Source organism: Xyrauchen texanus, chromosome 13 (genome assembly GCF_025860055.1).
Source record: "Xyrauchen texanus isolate HMW12.3.18 chromosome 13, RBS_HiC_50CHRs, whole genome shotgun sequence".
NCBI classification, from domain to species: Eukaryota; Metazoa; Chordata; class Actinopteri; order Cypriniformes; family Catostomidae; genus Xyrauchen; species Xyrauchen texanus.
In genome coordinates, this window is record NC_068288.1 from 42,033,483 (window position 1) to 42,050,611 (window position 17,129).

Consider the following 17,129-nt stretch of genomic DNA (forward strand, 5'->3'; position numbering starts at 1 on the left):
GATTAAACGCTAGATGTGATGTAAGTGGCATGTGTGCTGTCTGCGGTCCCACGAAAGTTTAGACAAGGATTTTAATAGTGAAACCACAACGTGGAGGAGACGAGGCAGATATGCTTACACTGTTACTATGGAGATTATACAATGACATCTGTGCATTTGGATATGTTGCTACTTCTTCAAAAGCATTTATTTTGCTGCTGTCAATAAAGGAAAGCGATGGGAAGACAATATACTTTACATAGCTTTAGAGAGAAGTTAACAGACAAAAAAAAAACACCATATAATGGCTTACTAATTACATTTTATGAATGTCAATTAGGGATTATGGTAATGTTGCTATGATTGAACAAAGGACATTCTTTCTCTCTCTCTCTCTCTCTCTCATATTCTTTTCATCATTTGTCTACCAGTCGCACCATTAATCACTGCAAATCACGGCCAATCTATGGCTCTGTGGAGTTGCTCTGTATGTGTGTGTATGCGTGTGCAGTAGCGGTTTTAATCACCACACAAACCATGCAATTTCGTGGGGAACCCCTCACCCCAGGTAGGAAAGCTTCGCAAAAAATGTTGGGGTAAATGCGCCGATATGCTGTTGTCTGCGGTCTCAGAAAGGTTCACAAATCCGCTGGGTTCAGGTCAATAGGACTTTGAGTTAGGGTTTGTAATTTATGAAAAAATACATAGGCCTTCCAAATTTGTGTCGGCCATGCCCTTTAACTCACAAATACGTTCAAGCAGATGAGTTAGGGAGTGGTGGTGTAGTGGGTAATCAGAAGATCACTGGTTTGATCCCCACAGCCACCACCATTGTGTCCTTGAGCAAGGCACTTAACTCTAGGTTGCTCCGGGGGGATTGTCCCTGTAATAAGTGCACTGTAAGTCACTTTGGATAAAAGCATCTGCCAAATGTATAAATGTAAATTTAGGGGCCATTCACACTGAAAGTGTATTTGCGTGCATCTGCTCTGTTTTCCATTGTTTTCCTTTGTAAACACGCTCAGGATGAACGTCCTTGACTCCTGCACCACGTCTTCTTCAGTGTCTCATGCAGGACTGGCACATTTTTAGACATTGTGTCAAATTAAAATGAATTCAGGTTTTAAAAATGAATGTCGAGGGGCCTCGGTATCTCAGCTAGTATTGACGCTGAGAACCACCCCTGGAGTTCGAATACAGGCCGTGTTGAGTGACTTCAGCCAGGTCTCCTAATTGGCTCGGTTGCTAGGTAGGGTAGAGTCACCTGGGGTAACCTCCTTGTGGTCAGGATTAGGGGTTCATGCTCTCAATGGGGTGCATGTTAATTGTGTGTGGATCGCGAAGAGTAGCATGAGGTTCCACATGCTGTGAGTCTCCGCAGTGTCATGCACAGCGAGCCACGTGATAAGATGCATGGATTGTCTCAGAAGTAGAGGCAACTGAGACTCCTTCACCACCCGGATTGAGGTGAGTAACCGTGCCACCACAAGGTCAATGTACGCACACTGCCACTGCCGCTACCACTCGGCATCTGTCGGAGGAGCCCAGCTACGTCTCCAGAGGCTTCTCAAAATTCTGCAGAGCCCACTAGCATAGTTTTCCATTAAATTCAACCCAATTCAAATGGTGCTTTCCGTGACCGGTATCATCCCCTTGTGGTCTCCCAAAGCTATTACACCAGACTACAATAAACAGAATGCCAACTGACAGTGAATTGAAAAGCTCATAAATAAATGCCGGCTCATGTTAATATATAGATGCCTCAAAAATGTATTGAGAAAATAGCTTGCTGATCAAAAATCGATATATTGATATTTTGTGACATTCCTCCTGTTTATGTCTAGAAGCTTGATAAAATCTTTTGTTTTTGTGTTTCCTGTAGTGCTGGTGCTGGCAGAACAGGCTGTTTTATTGCAGTGGACATTATGTTAGACATGGCGGAGAGTGAAGGAGTGGTGGACATCTTCAACTGTATCAGAGAGCTGCGCTCACAGAGAGTCAACATGGTACAGACTGAGGTGAGCAACACTATTTACAGCTAAATACTTTTTAGCATTTGTATTAGAGCCAGACCGATATGGGATTTTTTAGATCGATACCGATATCGATTTTAGAGGGGTAAATTCCACAGATTAACGATATGGTGTCTGATATAGTTAATTTTTGAGCTTGAATGAAAACAGACCTTTTCTATGTGGATTGTGCACCGATTTTGCACCGATATGACTATGCAAAGGTACTCAGAAGGCTGCTTTCTTAAAGAAATATTTTTATCATAGAATATTTCACATTATTATTATACATTGTCAACAAATTTTGGAAATGAACACTGAGAAAATAAAAAAATAAATACAAATACAATAAATAGCTTAAAAACATCAGTACTGTATGTTTAGTATCAGTCAGTTGCTGACCATTTAAATAAAGAATAAATAAAAATACAATAAATAGATAAATAAACTTCAGTACTGTTTAGTACCAATCAAATTCTGACCATTAAAATAGAGAATAAATAAAAATAAAATAAATAGCTAAATAAACATCAATATTACTTTTTAGTATCAGTCAAATTCTGACTTTTTTAATACTTCCTGTCAATTATTGGCAGGTTGTAATACAAGAAGCATTTACACCTTTTGAGACAAGAGAAAAACAGCGACAGCGGTGTTACACCGTATTCTGCTATACAAGTTCAGGAGAAACTTCCAATGGTGGAAAACCAGACTTTTAAATATTATATTTTATAAATGCAACAACTGGAATTTTTCGGTTGAAGGGGTACCAAACTGTATACATGTTTACACATCAGCTTCCACTCAGCTGACAAGCAATGAATGTAGCTATGTGGTTAGCTAGTGCGCTATGAGCTCTTTTTCACGGAAAGTAAAAGATGGACCAGCATTGCGTCTCACCAACTATGTAACAACATAGCGTGAAATCAACACTAAACAGACACAATCCACCACCGCAATGTTGTCTACTGAGCTGCAAAAAGATGCTCTGATGTTTACCTTTCAATCTGCTACATTACTTACTGCACTGACAAACTATAGCTGGCTAACAGCAAACAGACATGAGTGACATGGTAGTCAGGGACAGGGTTAACATTATATTAGTTATATTGAAAAGTGAAAATTATATGGTCATCTTTTATTAAATTTGCAGCATGTATTTCACAAACTAGTAAGCAACTTACCGAGAAGACACCGCTTAACTCTGCACCGCTTAACTCTGCACCACTTAACTCCGCCCTGTTTGCAGAGCCACCATCAGCTCAGAGTCAGCTCTGTAAACAATTGAGTCAGAGTGCACTCTGCTGGACAAACTATGTAATTACACCAATTATATATTCTGAAAAATAATTATATCTGTGTATATCGGTAAGCATAAACTCCAATACCGGTATATCAGTGAAAGGCTAATATCGGCTGAGCGATATATCAGTTGTGCACTAATTTGTATATGTATGTATATATATACTGTGACGTCTGACAAAGTGGTTTGAATATAAACATTTATTGAATTTCAAAATTAAGCCATGATAAACACATCCAGCCACCAGGTGCAACATTCTAAGAACTAAACAACACAAGAACATTGAGCACACATTTGCCACATGCAATGACACAGAAATATGGAGCCTTGACTTAAGAGGAACAAAACCCCAAAAGCATGTCACTCAAGCTTATGGTCTTGAGGAGAAATTATCCTTTTTGTGGCTGAATCCAGCAGGCAGCGCCTCAATATACGTATATATAATATGCATTTTAAACTGCAACTTAAACTATGCATCTATTATTCTGCATTGCAGAGGTAAAACACAGTAACTTCATATTGTTTCTAAAATTGAGCAATGACCGAAATCAGGTCTCTTAGGAGCCATTAACATTGAACACATTTTTGCATCCATCTGCACTTTTCAATTGTATATCCATCTTTGTAAACATGCGAAAAGGGGACGTCTTTGACAGCTGCACCGCATATTACGTAAGATCGCCATGTTTTTCACATGCCGTTTCATGTTAAAAAGAACTTACAATTTAAAAATAGCTTTGTGCAAGAGTGAGTATGATCTGAACGGCACCTTAGACTGAACTGTCCTGTGACAGATGAGTTTGGCTGGACTATGCTCTGATTCAGAGAAATTTTATGTGGACTATTTTATAATCCATATTTGGCTGGACAATCAAAAACTTTGAAGTAATTTTTCTCAGTTTCAGTGTTGGTGTAGTATGGCTTTGTAGGTGGGACACATCATAAAGAATGAAAGACAATATATTATTCATTGTTGTGAGTTATTTTATTACATTATTTCAAGATTAGTGCAAACTTTCAGTTTTCGAGTCTAAAAATGATTTACTGTAAGTATCAATATATAAGGCCACATCCACTCTAATCTGTTTTCATTTGAAAGCTCCATTTTCAGTTTCCTAATGTATGCAGTAATTGAAAGCGTTTTTGAAACAAAATCACAAATGAAACACACTACGTCAAATCGACAAGATGTTTTATTCTGTCTATTCTGATATCATAAAATTTTGCAGTTTGAATGGCGTGCTTTTAAAAGACTAACACTAAACACACAGCTAGTGATAATGGGTTCTGGGAGGCAATTTATGTCAGCCCGCAGCCCCGTTCACAGATAATCCTCCACAGACACAACACAAAGCAATTAATCTTTTAAAAGGCTTTTTGCCTCCTTTGTCCTCAGCAGAAGTGCTCACCAGGTTCTGGAGTAATGGGTGCGAGAGGTCAGCGCAGCTCGACTTTAGCTTAGCGTGGATCAAAAGGCCTACTTTAACATTCAAACCTTTAAGCTGCAGGCGTTGTTGGGCTAAAATATAGATAAATATGGCCAGCATTTAGTGCCAAGCATTAAAGGAAAGTTTAATATTAGCTCCAGGAAGGGTACGGTGCTTTGAGTGGCCCCTTGATCTAATTTTTAAGGCTGTATTTGGGGCGTTTTGGGGTACGTTGCAGCTGGATTTTTCAGCATCAGAAGCTGCAAAGCTGAAATCCATGTAGAAGTCCCTGAAGCTGGAGATACTTCACTACCATCAGCAAATTGAGCTTCATGCACTGATGTTCATGCACAGCTCTTATGCTATATTTTAGGCGCTATCGGCTCCGTATTTCCCTCATGATTTTCCATTATGCTATGCAGCGTTCACTCTCAGCTTGAGGACTGGCTCTTAAAACATATGTCTGGGAATGTTTATTAATTATGTAGATTGACTGGTTTTAAGATTGTGAAAGTTTAAACCGAGCCTTAATCATTTTAAAGAGTGATATTTTTTTTATTATTGATGAATTTGACACTAAAAGGATTTCTCATGTGACCAAAGCGCAAATTGGTGCATTTATCTGAATTGAAAACAATCATTTTAAATTAGTGAGATAATAAAGTGTCTTTAGTTTTATTGTTTTGTGAATCAAATATTGCTTAAGGTTTAAAATGATAAATTATCTAAAGATGTAATGATTCTCTACAGACATGATTTTAAATTTACTGCAGAATTGATCTCTTACAAATTAGTACCATTATATCATGTTTTTTGACATATCACCATGGTAATAATTTGTTTTTTGGACACTATCTTTAGGTCATTTTATAGTATTCGTGGATGTCCTTTGGAGAGCCATGTAAATGCCATGTATACATGTACATATGGCTAATATCAAAGTACCACTCTATTACATGTACTATCATCACTATACTATGATACCATCACAATACTTTTTTGTAAGGGATTTTCTATATTTCTATTTCAGGAGCAGTATGTGTTTGTGCATGATGCCATTCTAGAAGCATGTTTATGTGGGAACACAGCGATTCCAGTGTGTGATTTCAGAGCCATCTACTACAACATCAGTAGATTGGACCCTCAAACCAACTCCAGCCAGATCAAAGATGAATTTCAAGTAAGAAGTCTTTTGACTCTGGGCCTGTTAAAAATGTACATCATAACAATTTCTGCCTAAAAACGAACAATATTTTTAACAAAATAATTTTATAATTGTAGAAGTGACAACAATAATGATCAATACATAAGTAAATAACGATATTGTTTAAATGACAATTTTTTTTAAATATAAATAACACAAAAATAAAAATAACAAAAAGAGCAATTATATTATTTTATATACGTGTGTATATTGTCATTTAAACAATATCGTTTTACAAGACATTGTCTATTTACTTATGTATTGATCATTATTGTTGTCACTTCTACAATTCTAAAAATATTTTGTTAAAAATATTGTTCGTATATATATATATATATATATATATATATATATATATATATATATATATATATATATATATATATATACATATATACTGTATATATATATATATATATATACATATATACTGTATATATATCATGTATGTACACTATATATCTGTGATATAGTTTCTGAAGGGCAGTATATTTGTATACATTCTGAAAGGGCTGTGTAAATTTATAATAAAAAAGGGGAAACATTTTGGCCTTAAACATATATAAGTATTAATATAAAAATGTAATTAATTGAGGTAACATAGCTTAGATAACTTGAACTTGGAAACAAATTAAGAGAATGTTAGAGATCATTGAAAAAGTACTTTGACTTTTGGAATCTTGGTCAATCTGATTACAGTTTGAGATATTGTTGAGATCTCATTTGAAACTCTAAAGGAGATACATGTCAGATTACTAGGCCTTTTCCTCAGGATATCAATCTCCTCCATTGGTGCTCAGATTAATCTCATTAATGTCTAGGAGAAACAATTAAGATACTAGATATCTCATTTGTGAATGTTCTTTTCTGTGGATGGTAAAAACATTAGAACAGATATAGATGTTTTTGAGTTCTAAACCTAAATCAGTAAGTTACACGGTCAACTCATGTGGGTGTCTAATTTACTGAATCCTCCAAGGTTTTTTCACCGATTGGCGGAACTGCATTATGGTTGAAAGCTCTGCATCTATTTCTAACAACTTTATCAAGCTCTCATTAGGCAGTGGTGTGGTTTTTATTGTCATTTCTTTCCATTCAATTCCGAGTGCTTTTGAATAAATCAATCGGCATAAGTGAGGCAGATTCCATAACGCATTTAGATGAGGCAGGTAGAGTAAAGACACAGTGACTCAGACGTCTGGGGAAAAATGCTTTTTACGAGCCATTGGCAAGCTGCTACAGCCTCATAAAGCCCAGAGCTAAGCTATTTCTTTTCACGGTGCCTTTATGTTTTGTATTCCCTGTGAAATGAGCGAGCCACTTCCATCTGAGGGGATGAGAAATCTCAGATCTGTAAGGTGTCTCATAAAATATGATGAATATGTTTCTATCTTCCTTTCCTCCCTGATCTTTCATTTTCTATCTACCGCTGCATCTCTCTGTCTTGTAGGCTATTTTTCACTGTCTCTTTCTCTCAATCTCTCAGTCTGTCTTATACATAAGTAATGACTGACCTTCAGTTTAGTAAAATATTTGCGCTAGTTGCGGTTGAACCAGTAGTGCAAGTGGAATTGGTTTCATAAACATCATCTTTTCCAAGAAAGACCAAGAGCTGCATTGTTTTTGCAAAAGAACAGGTATTTGTGGATTCTTTTGGGGTGTTTGGTTCAAATTGCAAAGGTAATTTGGGCTTCAAAAGTCCAAGACCACACTGAAAATGTAGCATTTAGATTCTAATTTAAACTAGACATAAAAACAATTATCTTTATAATGCATAATAAACAAGAAAAATTTCAGATTCTGGACTATTTCAAGGACCCTAATCGAGTAAGCTATTTGTGACACTGACCAAATCAAACTCTTTTGTATGAAAGGTCATACTTCCTTGCTTACATTGAAGCACACGAGATGCTCTTTGGAATATTCTCAAGTCTTGCTGGATAACATGGATAATCGGGTTTTGCACAAACTTGTGAAGTCTATGCTAGCTCGAGTGCATGCAGTCATTAAAGCAAAAGTAGGACATAGAAAAGCTAAATTCATTCAAATTTTCACTCAAATTGTTATATTTTATAATAAAATGTATACTGTAAAAAATTATGTCTTAGTACATGGTACAATCCTTCTGGACTATTTTCTGTTTTATCTCAGACTCTGAATATAGTCACACCTCGTGTTCGTCCGGAGGACTGCAGCGTGGGCCTGCTCCCACGCAACCACGATAAAAACCGCAGCATGGACGTCCTCGCGGTGGATCGCTGCCTGCCTTTCCTCATTTCTGTTGACGGCGAGTCAAGCAATTACATAAACGCAGCGCTAATGGACGTAGGTTCTTCAACTGTCTAATATAGAAGACTGTTTTTAATACTAACATAACAGAATAGGTCACACAGAAATTAAAGTTATGTCATCATTTACTCATCCTCATGTAGTTGCACATATGACAAACACATATAACAATTTTTCTTCCGTGGAACACTAACAAAACAAATAAAGCAGAATATCCTAGTAACAGTGAGTGGTATGCACACCAATACGCTGATAACTACTAAAAATCAGCTTATTCAAAAAATCCGACAATGCTAGAAAACCACATTTACATGAGACTTAAAATCTTCTGGTTATTCTCTGCTTTAAACATCTTACGTAATATGCGGTGCAGCTGTCAAAGACATCCCCTTTTCGCATGTTTACAAAGATGGATATACAATTGAAAAGTGCAGATGGATGCAAAAATGTGTTCAATGTTAATGGCTCCTAAGAGACCTGATTTCGGTCATTGCAATATAATGCTAATAATGTATGCATTATATTGCAAGTCTTCTGAAAGCTTTGTGTGAAGAACAGGCCAAAATGTACAGTTGAAAGTAAACTATAAAAGACGTTTGATGCAATTGACGTCGCACCCGGTGTGACACGTCTCGAGGCGCCATATTTTAAAGTACACAAAGGCAAATTTGAAAGCTACGGCCAAGAGGAAGACTTCAGTGCACTCTGGTAACATCCGAGTAAACAGAGCAGAATGCCCAGGAGATTAGACTGTGACAATTTCATATAAACAAGCCAATTTAACAGAGCACAAGATTAGATAACATCTCTGTAATCTCCAAACATAGATCATAATCACACTCGTACCATAAACGACCATCTTCACGCAACATCTAGTTAGGACAATCGAGACAGCAGACACGCATGGCAGAAAAAGAACACGATGAAAACAGGAGATAAGTAGCTAATAAAATAAATGGCTAATGATGCAGCAATGATTCAAGGAACCTGGGTAGCAAAGTGTGTGTGTGTGTCTCAGTCTCAGTTAGACCCTCACGATTTCATGTCATTGAATCCTTTGGCGAGATAACACTTTCACTTGGGCAAATTCACAATTTTTTTTATTACTTTAGCAGACAGTATGTAATCCCAAAAATCTGCGTCTTTGCTAATCACCCGCAATACAGTTTAATCAGGTGCTAAATAAGCTGAAACATAGTTTTTAGTGCAAATACGCCTCCTTTGTGTGTTAATTAGGCTTATTATAGAGGTTTATTCACAAAAGTCAGTGCTGTTTGCCTTGCTCGATCAATATTGCGCAATTACTGCCCATGGAAAGCAGGTGGTAAATAGAATTGTATTTAAAAGAGATGTTTGTGTACATTGTCTAGCTATCACGGCATCAGTTAATCATCAAATAGTGATCAAATGATGAAGAAGAGCGTTAAAACTAGGAATGTGTGGAATGACTGAAGTTTAAACTTACAAGAGAAGACAAATCTACAAGAGAATAAAAAATTAACTGAATCGTTGCACTTATTTCACAACGTGTATTAGCCAATGATCTAATATAACAGCTATTCAGTTTAGAATGAAAAAAAAAAGCAGACAACGCTTTCAGTCGCCACAATTCATTCTTAATGTTATTTAGTTTAGTTCAGTACACTTGTGAGGCACATTAGAACATCAGTGGGCAAGGCTCAAACACATTTTTAGTGCTGGAAGGAAGAGTTAACATATTTTCTTATTGATTGTCCTAGAGCCACAAACAGCCAGCGGCCTTCATCGTAACGCAGCACCCGCTGCCCAACACTGTGGCTGACTTCTGGAGGCTAGTGTTCGACTACAACTGCTCCACCATCGTCATGTTAAATGAAATGGATGCTGCACAAGTATGTAGTACCAGGAGGGTTGTGAACTACTTGATCCTAACCTCGATTTGGTGTTTAAGAGGATGCACTATCCAAATCTGCAAAATAAGCAAATATATATATATATTATATTTATTTCATTGAAACTTTGGCTTATTTATTAAAAATAATTTGACTAGATTTTAATTTATTTATTTATTTTATAAAACCATTGAAATATTTAAAATAATTTCACTTGGTTTTTTATTTTTTATTTAAGCATTTATACATTTTTACTCTTAGATCATAACACTTACACTTGGTTCTCAAATATACCCACAGAAGGAAAAGCTACATTTATGGTAAATGTATTCTAGAAGATGACAAGCCTAAAATAAGCATACATTTGAGTGATAGAACAGATTTCTTTGGCACGCTGCAATTTGAGTTTTTGAAATTGTTGAAAATTAAATTACAAAGTTACTTCAATTTTCTCTGGCACTCTTTCAGATTTCAATCTCATGAGTTCTAACTACTTTAATGATTAAAATTGTCTGGATGAGAACTTTTGTGCAGAGTACTTATTTGCTGTAATTCTTTCCTTGCTGTAGCTCTGCATGCAGTACTGGCCTGAGAAAGGCTCCTGCTGCTACGGCCCCATTCAAGTTGAATTCATCTCCGCAGACATTGATGAGGACATTATCAATCGTATTTTCAGGATCTGCAACATGGCACGGGTAAGTGCGGTCAGAGAAGGAGAAGGGGCTGTTGGGATCTTATGTGTAGAAGCTCTATTGAACGTGACTGAGTGACTGAAACAGAAATTTATTCAATGATTTGCCTCTCACTCAGTCATTTTATCCTTTGCCTATTCACAGTCAGACTTGTACTGGTCGGTCAGAGCAGTTCCCCTTGTATTACGAGTGGGGATGTGGGGTCAGGTCTCCATGATTAAGCATGAACCAAAAAAAAGGAAGTCAAAGAAAAAGGTTATTGGGAGTGTCTAAAAGTTCAATCAGTTTAAATTGTATATAACCTATTTCATAAGGAACGTTTTAGTAATCACTTAAAAGTTACGTTACAAGTTAGTTCGAGTGCATATTTTCACCTTGCACTAAATAGATGTTCACGAACAGAAGTCACGTTCGCCTGAATAAGAAACCATAGCAGCAGTCCGCTGCCAAACCATTATCTGTTAGAATCAGTATCAGAAGATACATCATCTAAACTGAAGTACTGTTCTATTTTTTATGACGTTATTAAATATTTACACTTCTAGTTGAAAGTTTGGGCACAAATGACTGAACCATGATCTTCAACCTTCTGATCCAAAGACTTATAAAATGTTTGAAATAAGATTGTAAACAAATATAACTCTGCCCACTCATTTATCTACAAAAAACAAAACAAAAAAACACACAAAAAATATATATATATATATATGTGTATATATTTAATGTTTATGACTGGATAATGAATGAAAAGCAGCCAAAAGTGTCTATTACATATGATAACTCTTTAAGTACTGATTCACTGAAATAACTTTTTTTTTTATTTATTTTTTTTAGCTTTGTTTAACAGCAAAATTACCTATAGAAAATCCCCCCAAAAAGTTAAGTCATTTGTATATTTCACACACTATGCAAGACTATCCTTAACCTGCTTTCGTAAAATTAGAAGTAAAAATTCAACTGCTCCAAAAGTGAAAAATTCACTTAAGTCACATTAATTTGGATGACTCCTAATGAAACAGTAAATCACCAGCAAGCTTTTGAGAGATTATGACCCTGAGTTAGTGAAGTGAGAAATTACGTAAAATAAAAAGGACTACAACTATATGGCTATTTCCAATCCAAATTAAATTCAGCAGATCTCATGCATCTTTGAACTTGATTAGTTTTGCTAGCCACTTATGCTTGTAATCACATAAGAGCAATAATCACAAAAACATTTGCCGACTGCCCTGCCAAGGATGATATATGCAATAGATCTGTTTTGAGATAGATCTGTTTTATTGGTTGTGTTTTTCTTCTTTTCCGTACGAGTTAGCTTAGCGTTACGTTACCACACATTAGCATTCATTACTGAAGCTTCACGTATTCCAGGCGTCGAACAACGTGATGAAAGACTCATCCTTTTCCCCATTATCCTTAACTGCTGGTGACAGGCAAGGTTACCAGGTAGCTAATCAGCGCCAGTGCAGCATAGCGGTGCAAAATAAATAAAGTGTCACAGCATCACAAATTTGCCATGAAATGGCTCCATCGATGGAAAATTGTGTGCAATGTGGCTTTCATTTAGCCGATTCAATCTGACTATTGTTTCAAGCTGACATCTCAGTTTGGTATCACATTGTGTTGTTTTAAGTTTTATTTTCAGTGTCACTGCAAGATGTGGAAATACTGTAAATGCTTTTGAGATTTAAACTTCATTCAAAATCAATACCAGCTTGTCACAGAGGAATATTAGATCACAAAGGAATTGTTGACATACAGTCAAGAACTATAATATGAATGTGGATAGCATAGCCAAGATATTTTGATCTTGAACGATTTGTTGAGAAATATTGGAGTTCATATTGAAATATCTGACGTTTTATTGCAGATTTTGGCATATTGGCAAATCTGAGCACAGTCTCTATTTGATCTCTATTTTGCCTTATTGCAGTCACCAATAAATATTTGAAATAGTATAGAGATTTGTGAAAGTGTTTTCTTTTTTTAAAGGATGTAATTTTCACACTATTAGGTCAACACTACAACTTTCACTTCATAAGATAAATGACTTGTGAACACAGATGGTTCACAGACCAAGATTCTTAAAACTTCTCCTGTTCTGCTTCCAGCCTCAAGACGGCTACCGACTGGTTCAGCATTTCCAGTTCATTGGATGGCCGGCATACAGAGACACACCGCTGTCCAAACGCTCCATTCTGCAACTGGTCAGACGACTTGCCAAGTGGCAGGAGCAATATGACGGAGGAGACGGCCGCACTGTAGTCCATTGCTTGTGAGTGACAGCTCAATCACCTATAGCCTAAGACAAAATTTCATATCAGAGTTAGGAGTTGTTAATTTTCATATTCTACTTCACTCATGTAATCATTGTTATATGGCTTGAAATACTGCACACAAATCACGTGGACTACTTTTCTGGTGCTCATTTGTCCTTTTTGGAACTTGTCAGTGGAGGGGGGAAAAGCATACCGTATATGTTTCAGGTGGCATACAGGAGATTAAATAATAACAGATTTTACTGTGTAACTATCATACACAAAACATTTTTTAAAAACAAATTAGCCAAAATAAGAGTTAGTCTGGGTTGGAGGAACACTAGCAAGAGTTTACTCGAAGGGATGCAGTGATAAAAACATGTTGATTTGTACTCTAATTAAGTTTATTTCCCAAAACTAAAAAAGTTTACTTGTGCCCATCAAATCAAATATCCGCTGATACTTGATAAATTCAGTATATCAAAACACAAGTAAAATATTATTTGGAATTTGCTGTATTAAACTAAAAGATTGAATTGCTAATTAACAATTTGCTATGTACATGCTGCCAAACTGATTTTCTTATTTTTTCACGCAAATGTATGGATCTATCTATTGAAGATATATTAGTGGTTTTTCGTCCAAAACTGCATTGAAGAAATGGCAATTAAAACCAGTTAATACAGAATCCTAGATTAAAATTCCAGTTTTAAAAATCTAAAGAATAAAAACATGTACAACCTTTGAGCCAAGGTCTTATCAGTGCCACAAATTAAAGGCAGGCAGATACAAAAGATCTGACAACTTCATTACCTGCCCTTCATTGTCAAACAGGCTCAGAACAGGTGTTGAATGCAGAACAATTTTTAAGTCAAATTAATTTAAAAATGTCATTCTTATCAAAGTAATGGTGATGTTCTGCAAACCGGAAGAATCACTTTGAAAAAGATTCACTTTGAATAATATTCACTTTCTCCTTTTGCTAAGCCAACACTATGTTTCAGGTTCGGGTTTTAGTTTATTGTCCCTTTAAGAAAAATGTTCTTGGGCTCAACAGCTTCAAAAACATACATGTAACACACACACACACACACACACACACACACACACATGTTGTGTTTCCATGTTTTATGGGGACTTTCCATAGACATAATGGTTTTTATACTGTACAAACTTTATATTCTATCCCTAAACCTAACCTACCCTAAACCTAACCCTCACAGAAACTTTCTGCATTTTACATTTTCAAAAACATAATTTAGTATGATTTATAAGCTGTTTTCCTCATGGGACCGACAAAATGTCCCACAAGGTCAAACATTCGGTTTTACTATCCTTATGGGGACATTTGGTCCCACAAAGTGATGAATCACACACACACACACACACACACACACACACACACACACACACACACACACTAACCTCAAACATATACTTAATATAATATATAAAAACGTCTTTGCATTTACCCATGTAACTTGTAATGCTCTAAAGCTTACTATTTAAGATGACAATTGATGCAGTTGTTCTTAGACATTGTGACCCTATAATGTCTTCCTGATGGTAGAGCCTGGTACTTGGAATGGAGAACGTAGCTTGGAATAGCCACTATTTATGTGCTCTCTCAAAAAAACCCTGCTCATAGACAGATTGAAGGGGTGTGAATTCTTTAACTCCCATGATTTCCGCTGCAGTTTTAACCAGACAAGCAAGCTGAGATTACCTCCGCTAACCACTGTTATTAATGCTCATACTTTGTATTGTTTGTTTTAAACCCCTCAAGTTAGATATGAATGAACCTCTAGTCATCGCTATAATCTTTCTAAAGGGTTAGAATTATGATTTTTGCCTGGTGGTAATAAAACACTTAGTAAGCATACATATAATAGGACTGCCAGTAATCACATGTAAAATTCACCAAAGATCAGTTCTTTGATTTAAAATTGTGAAACAATCGATAAAAACACCCTCAACAAGACAATTATTGTAAGTCCTAAAGATAAGCAGGTCCAGAAGTGGGCAAACACAACCCTCAATCTTTTTTGCTGTAGGAACATTGGTGTCCTCCCATGTTTTATTTAGCATACACCCATCTCTGCTTTGAATATGCTGGTTGGAGGATATACTTCATTGAAATGACTGATTTTAATTCTAAAAGTCTTGGTTACTGTTACAACCTCCATTCCCTGATGGAGGGAATGAGACGTTCTGTCGATGTAGTGACACTATGGGTCACGCTTGGGAGCCCCAAACACCTCTGATATTTGAGAAAAGGCCAATGAGAATTGGTGAGTGGAATTTGCATGCCACTCCCCAGACATACGGGTATAAAAGGAGCCAGCTTGCAACCACTTGTGCTGAAGAGCCAAGACATAGTCCCGGCCATTTCAGCGGTTAGTTCAGTGTTGTGGCAAGAGGGACACAATGTCTCATTCCCTCCATCATAGTTTACAACAGTTACCAAGACGGTCCCTATCTGTCACTCACTCAACGTGTGTCGATGCAGTGTGTGTGCAGACAGGCCACTGTCTGCCTAGTAGCAAGTGACCCACCCCATCGTAACCTTCCCAACGTCCCACTTACTTCACATTGTTCCTCATACCCCAAGGGGGGGGAGGGGTCTTTGTAAGATGTACTTACAAAGAAACCAGGCCGCACTAGCTGCTTCAGCTGGGGCCTTCGCATTAGGGAAGGTGTTAGTTTTTAGTAAGACACCGCGGAGACCACATCCTGCCTGAAGGGGAGGTTAACATGTTGAGAATACATCACATGGACTTACCAACTGGGAAGTACCACATATGGAAGAAGCCCTCATGGTAGGTCCTACCCGGAAGAGAGGAACTGTACAAAAGCAGAAACTGGTGTCAAAGCAGGCTCTCCCCAAAGGAAGAAATGGGTTTAACGTAAGGGAAACCGTACCATGGAACTGGGGCAGAGTGCAGCTGTGAGTGGCGCTCTGAGCCCAGGAACCAGTCATCGAGTTGCGAGGGCTCAGGGCAGGGTGGAGGGTTCCACTCGAGCCCAACGCTCATAGCAGTCCAGTCAACCATGGCCGCAAGCTCCTCATAGGCCTCAGACTGGGCATTCACACCCGAAGGTGGGAACCCAGCCAATTACTCCATGTCCGACTGTAGCAGCCCATCCTCCTCCTGAATGAGACATTAAACTCATCCTGGGGTGATCCGCCTGACTCATCCCAGAACTCATTCGGGGAAAACGAGCGTACTGGTGAATGAAAGGTCCATGGGGGTTTATCCGCCAAATCACCCCCAGCGCTAACCATTGAGGCCTTGTGCCTGTAGGCAGAAGGACCAGGGCAGGGAGCTACTGGAGTGGCTTTCCCTCTGAAAAAAGAATGCCATGACCGCAATGGCCCAAACACGTGAGGCTACGATTCTGGCCATCAGAGGTGGAGAGATAACAACCACATCCAGGAACTGCACATAAATGGAAAGGCATATTTGAAAAGATGCTTTCCGTCAGTGCTCATTCTTTTAGAGAAAATATACTCTTTTAGTTTGCTCAAGTATAGCTGCTGAAGCACCAGGGGTGTTCTCTGCACTTATCTGTGCGAGAGGGGGAGAACTCGCTGTAATGCGGCGTATAAACAACAGTCGCGTTTAACACTTTTGCTTTGTCAGAGGTGAATGGCACAGCAGTGGATTTTATCAACACCACTCGGCTCCGAAGAACAAATCTGAATGAGTTGTTGCAAGCCGGCTCCTTTTATACTCGTATGTCCCATTCCATTTTGCGCTGCACGTGCAGGCGCTACTCCTGCAAGCAACACAAATAAACGGTTTAGAACATTTGTGTTGACACGTCCAGTGTAGACAGCCTCAAGCCACTGAGTCATGCCCGATGTAGACAGGGTGTTAGTGATACATTTCTTTTTTGATTATCCATTTACTGAGGCTAGATATATAGCCAGATCGTATAGCCAGACTTTTTACAATTGACATAAAGTCTGGTCCACTTTGTAGCTTATTATGTCCAGGAACCGCTTACTTTAACTGGAGGTTTCTTCAAAAAACCCTAAACCAAGACCAAAACTTTTGACTCTAACTCCTCCTAGAGCTTTCAAGCTACAT

At 37.6% G+C, this 17,129-nt stretch overlaps 1 protein-coding gene across 1 annotated transcript in view; it reads left to right on the forward strand.

Annotated features, from left to right (window-relative positions):
- Positions 1-17,129, forward strand: part of LOC127653872 (receptor-type tyrosine-protein phosphatase T-like) — a 322,776-nt gene that overhangs the window by 302,185 nt on the left and 3,462 nt on the right. Inside the window, exons 28-33 of the mRNA XM_052140673.1 lie at positions 1,862-1,997; positions 5,752-5,901; positions 8,077-8,250; positions 9,954-10,085; positions 10,655-10,780; positions 12,889-13,052. Coding sequence (XP_051996633.1) covers positions 1,862-1,997; positions 5,752-5,901; positions 8,077-8,250; positions 9,954-10,085; positions 10,655-10,780; positions 12,889-13,052 — 882 coding nt within the window. The remainder of the gene's footprint in view (positions 1-1,861; positions 1,998-5,751; positions 5,902-8,076; positions 8,251-9,953; positions 10,086-10,654; positions 10,781-12,888; positions 13,053-17,129) is intronic.